The 5,892-nt window shown below is 37.9% G+C and overlaps 1 protein-coding gene across 1 annotated transcript; it reads left to right on the forward strand.

The window, feature by feature from the left end:
• Positions 1-411: 411 nt before the first annotated feature.
• On the forward strand, positions 412-5,047 carry pim3 (Pim-3 proto-oncogene, serine/threonine kinase). Its single transcript, XM_039761066.1, has 6 exons — positions 412-1,095; positions 1,351-1,460; positions 1,558-1,608; positions 1,767-2,130; positions 3,118-3,294; positions 3,460-5,047. The coding sequence occupies exons 1-6, from the start codon at positions 1,008-1,010 to the stop codon at positions 3,642-3,644; spliced, it is 975 nt and encodes a 324-aa protein (XP_039617000.1). The 5' UTR covers positions 412-1,007; the 3' UTR covers positions 3,645-5,047.
• Positions 5,048-5,892: the final 845 nt, after the last annotated feature.

Genomic DNA, 5,892 nt, shown 5'->3' on the forward strand with positions numbered 1-5,892 from the left:
ACGAAGCCCCCGTGAGATTCAAATTTTACGACGTAGCCGGCCGCCCGGTGTATCCTCCCACATTCAAACCGCTGCATTCAGTTTTACACGCCCTGTCTCTTTAAAGCGACTTCTGCAGAGCTGCAGAAAAAAAGGCGCGTCTCGGAATTCCCGCCACGTGCACCCCGCCCTCTGCACGCCTTATGCCAATCAGGTCTTCCCAATTGGTCAGCATCCTTAATAGTGTTGGGCAACGGGGATTGTAATTGGTCCAAATCCCACTACTTATTCAAATGTATGTTTTATTTCGCTAATGAAACGCAATGCAAAGCCCTCAGACAAAAAATCCATGGGCGTCTCGTACTATGCTAAAGTAGTGCGTTTATTTACCTACATATATTATTATAAAATAGTACGAAAGTAACATTCGCGATTTCTAGCCTTTTCCGCATTTTCTTGGATGCAGCGCATATCGTGAGCGGGGTGGCCATCTGAGTATCATTACTTTTAAGGTTAAACCTTATTTTTACGGCGGCGGAGGGATATCTCCGCCCCTTTACACGCGTCAAAATATTGGAGTTAAGAAGGAGAGACGACCTCAATTGAGCTTAGAATAGAAGAGAGAGGAAAAGGGAACCGAGATACAGTATCGTTGTTTATTATTTTGTGGCTGCTGTGTTTCTGTTTGTATTTTCCTTTCCTTAATTTGGACTATTAAATTTTAACCAGGACCTAAAAGGAGCTTCTTACAACTCTGAAACAGATGAACGTTTTAAATCGAAGATAAACCTCTCAACCGCAACGCGGTGTGTTTCTCAGGTCGGATCTACAGTGACATTACTCCGTAGCTTTTGCTATACTGCAGCAGTGGCGGATCACAGAATTTTCGATAAGGCGGGTGGTTCAGACGAAGAAGGAGACCGTCTTTAATACGAATTGGTTTTGAGTCGGCATTCACTGATTAAGCTTTTTGTCGAAGTGATAACGTCCAAAGGGCCTTCTAAGGATTTTATATTGATTTGCTAGATATGTTGCTGTCCAAGTTTGGATCTCTGGCTCATATTTGCAATCCGAACAGCATGGACCATTTACCGGTGAAAATCCAGTTACAACCAGGTATGCGTTCCTATTTTTTTTTATTTGGCGCCGATAGTTTTTACTTTTGAAAAAACAGAATGCACAGTTTATTATTATAATGACCTGGATCAGACAAGGAGAATGCTGTATTATTGCGTCCCCATGAACCTAATCTGTTTATGTCTAATGGATGGAGATTACACTGGTCAGATATGACCATGACAATATCCTACTCCTTTTCTTAAAATGATTGATTTCAGTTTAATTTTATCATCTTTGTCTTGTGTGTTTCAGTGAAAGTCGAGAAAGAGCCATTCGAGAAGGTCTACCAAGTCGGATCTGTGGTGGGAAGCGGAGGATTTGGGACCGTGTACTCCGGCAGTAGAATCTCAGACGGGCTCCCTGTAAGATACGCTTACACTGTATTTCTTAATTTTACATTTCCTATGGTCTTGGTGAAATGCAATGTATTTATTTACCTGTGTTTTTATTTCTTTCTAGGTTGCTATAAAGCATGTTGCGAAGGATCGAGTCACAGAGTGGGGGTCCATAGTAAGTATCAATTAATAAAATACAGTACTCTGAATATTGTGAGTTTAGGAGCAAGATGAATTTTAAGACTACTTTAAATCGCGGATTATGGGTTGTATATGATACGCCGTGCCTTAAAATACTAACCTGATTTTCTTCGCATTTTTTTCGTGTTGCAGAGCGGGGTGGTGGTTCCTTTGGAAATCATGCTTCTGAAGAAAGTTGGCTCTGGCTATCGAGGAGTAATAAAGCTGTTGGACTGGTATGAGAGAGCCGACGGCTGGCTAATCGTCATGGAGAGGCCGGAGCTAGTGAAGGATTTGTTCGATTTCATCACTGAAAAGGGCGCATTGGATGAAGATACTGCTAGGGGATTTTTCCGTCAGGTTTTGGAAGCAGTCCGGCACTGTTACAATTGTGGAGTGGTTCATCGAGACATCAAGGATGAAAATCTGCTGGTGGACTTGAGGAGTGGAGAGCTGAAGCTAATTGATTTCGGGTCAGGGGCAATTCTGAAGGACACCGTCTACACAGATTTTGACGGTAGATATTTATATTGTATTTTTTCTGTGCTTTCTGCATTTTTTTTTTTCGTTCGTTGGTTTTATAACATAGATGACGAATTAACGCAAGTGTTGCTTACAACAAACCAGCATTTTGGGGAGGGGGCCGGTATGCGCAGGAACATTACGAAGGCGATCCCCATATAATGACGCAGCACTCTATTGTGCATTGCCTTTTTAGGGCTTTCCTTGGGGGCGATCTCTTTTGAAGTCCAGGTTTACAGACGCTACGTGTGTTTCGCATAAATTTTACCGTTTCGCTAGACATGATGACTCTCTTGATCGGTTTTGGTGTTTTCTGTTCATGTAATTTGGTGGAATTTTCTTAAGGATTCTGTTCGGAGGAATCGACCTTCTTTTTGTGCGTAAGGCTTTCTACTTTTTTAAAGTCGGTACCCCCCACCCCCCACCCGATACTAAAAAGACCCTATTCTTTTTAAAAACCTGTTCTCATGGAAATGTGGAAATGTGATCAGCTGCCACGTAACATCTGTTTGTTGTGAAACCTGAAGCTCGAGCCCACGTGACCACTGACGGGCATCACAGATTCCTGTTTTTGTTTGGTATCCAAGATACACCGATCCAGGGAGGGGGTTGGTGACGGTTTTTAAGTCTCCTTTTGTGATGGGCTTGGCGGCTGTGGAAGAACGTGGCCTGTGTGTGTGTTTAAAAAACAAAACAGCAGTGATGTAGTACAGCAGCCTTCCGCCTCTACGCTTTGCAGGTTGCTTGGCCGGAGGGCGTGTGTGGGTTTCCATGCGTGACGATTGTTTATTTTGGTGCAGAGCTAGTGGAGATAGCAACGTGGCCTTAGGACGCCAGCATTTATAAATCTGTGATTTGGTCTAAAACACACTTGTCTGAAAGACAATGATTTGACTAAATTGTGTCATTTTTCTTATAAAAAACTTTTTTTTTTTAAATGTTGCTAATATTTTTTTTCCATATGTTTTCCCTTTAACTCTAGGTACAAGGGTGTACAGTCCACCAGAGTGGATCCGCTATCATAGATACCATGGTAGGTCAGCTACTGTGTGGTCGCTGGGAGTGCTGCTATATGACATGGTCTGTGGAGATATCCCTTTTGAGCAAGATGAGGAGATTCTAAGGGGTCGGCTGTACTTCAGGAGGAGAATTTCTTCTGGTATGTATTTTTGAGATGAGCTTATTGCAGGCTTTACCTAATACCGATCTCTTCCTAATTGAATGATATTCTGCTTTACATGTCTTAATAGTATTTATATGTGAACTCAAGGTTATGATTTAAAAGTAATTTTTTTTCCTCATCCCCATTTCATGTATATTTCAGAATGCCAGCAGCTGATTAAGTGGTGCCTTTCCCTGAGGCCTTCAGATAGACCTACATTGGAACAGATATTTGACCACCAGTGGATGCGAACATCAGAAACTGCTAAAACAGAAGACTGTGATATTAGGTTGAGGACCATAGACACTGATGTATCTAGCACAAGTTCAAGCAAAGAAAGCCTATGATATATATACATATATATTTTTTAATTTAATTTTATTTATGGGAGGGGAACCACAAATCAAGGACTATGTGGTTGTTGCCAAGCTGGGGGAGGGAAATATGAAAATACATTTAATGTCTGCAAATTTTTTTTTTTTTGGAGCATTGTTTGAAAGTCGAGCCAAGTTTTTCTTTCTTTCTCTCCTTTCATATTTTAAATAAAGACTAACAACATTTTCAAGTACAGTGACCTCTCAACACTATTGCAGACATTTGCTCTCATAGAGCCAGGACTATTTTTTTTTTTTTTTTTCCTCGGTTTAGACTTAAGTTTTCTTTTGAGTGCCTTTTTTGAAAGCTGCTTCAATGGGACTCCAATCTTTTGAACCTATTGCATGTTTTTAGTGTACAGAGGAACTTGGCCTCCTTGCAAGTTGTTAGTTCCTTGTGCTTTTGTAAACATGCTTGGCAGATGAAGTTGAGTCCCATTCACTGGTGATGGAATACTTGAATCACTAACACTCACCCTGCACCCGTTCTTTCTCTGCTGCTTTAATTGAATAGAAAAAAATCAGTCTATGTACCAACATGAAAATAAAATATTCAAAGCTTTATATACAGATGACACCCATCCTTAATTTCACCATCATTCAAAAAAACAATAAGCCTTTTATTTATTTTTTTTTTTTTAAGAACTCCTTCCATCTTTTCATTAGGTTATTTTATATGGCCAAGGTATTTTAGGGCATGGTTGTATATGCACAATCAATGCAATATTCAAGGACTCATTTATATAATTTTTTTTTTATCTGTATAATCTATTTAATGTATATTTTCTGGGTTTTTTTTTTTATTTATTTGTAAAAAAAATTAGTCATCCACAGAGTTGATCTGTGGTTATTTATTTGTTTATTTATTTGTTTAGGTAAAAATCCATACTTCTTTCTTAAGGCATCCATTAGTCATTTCATGGGCTTTTTATTATTGCATTCCTGTCTATTGTAAATTATTTTTCATGCTTACAATCAGCTGTCAGTGTTCTGGAGTGGATTATTTGCATAAAGGGTGTGGTTTTTTTTCCCTGAAAAGCAATGATGTTCATTTTCCTTGAAAACCACACTGAAGTTTGACCATGGATGGCTGATTATATATTGTGTATAGTTATATTGTTTGGATAAAGGGTTTAAATTATTGAAGTTGTATAGTCTCCATGCACTGGCAATGGTATAGTAAGTTGGCAGATGAAACCATATTTAATTCAATAACTGTGTTTTTGTGCACTAGTTCTAGTTGCATTTTTTTGCAGCTTGGAGTTGAAAAAGCTTTTTTGTTTTATTTTCCTTTTTCCAGTTTAGCAGTGGAGATACAGTGTATGGAGAAAATATTTTTTTATACGGAAATTCAAATAAATTGTTTTTGTATATAAGAAATTTTGTTGTGCTTTTTTTATTAAACCTGTGCTGATAAACCCATATATGGTGTGTACTTATAAGAAATAACTGAATAAAGTTTAATAGTTTCAATTGAAAGTAGACACATACAAAGTGCTGCTGCCAAATTTTAGTATCTGAAGTGTGAATGTTTGTTTCATTTATAACCACTCGTGGAAGCTTCAAAATAGGATTAGAAACCTTTTGGAACAAAAAAGCAAAACATTACCCATATGCATACAGACTCTTGAAATGAACCAGAAATCACTGGTGCCTAAACTATTTTGAGTTGTATGACACAAAAGAATAAAATAGTAACAAAACAATTTATATTCTAGAGAATACAATTTTACCTTTCTTACATGATTCTTTGTGATTTAGCACATTTCAGCTTGTATTAAGCAATGATTATCTCTTAAACTCCCTCTGACCAAACGTGGTTGTGTTTGCTTAGAGTACAGAATTGGAGTCTTTGTGATGCTGAAAGAACCAGACAAGCCAAAGGCAATTTCATATTTATACAAAGAAAGTCCTTTAAGTTTTGTTATTTGAATAACAACATTGAAACTGAACTTTGCAGTCTTAGTCAACTATACCGAATTTATTTTTTTAACCAGCAGCAATAGTTTGATTTAGAAGAAGGAAGACCCAAATCCATTTTTTCCTTAGTGCTTGTGTTTTGTTGTAGCTGCAGAAAAACAAAAGCTTACTACAGAATAACAACAAAACTGCTTCTTGTTACCTAGACATGCATACCAATTTGTAATACACTCTAGCAATTTTTTTTTTTTTTTTTTTTAAATGTCCTTGTTATAATACTAGATTATCTTGTCCAGAAGGT

Source organism: Polypterus senegalus, chromosome 8, assembly GCF_016835505.1.
Source record: "Polypterus senegalus isolate Bchr_013 chromosome 8, ASM1683550v1, whole genome shotgun sequence".
Taxonomy (NCBI): domain Eukaryota; kingdom Metazoa; phylum Chordata; class Cladistia; order Polypteriformes; family Polypteridae; genus Polypterus; species Polypterus senegalus.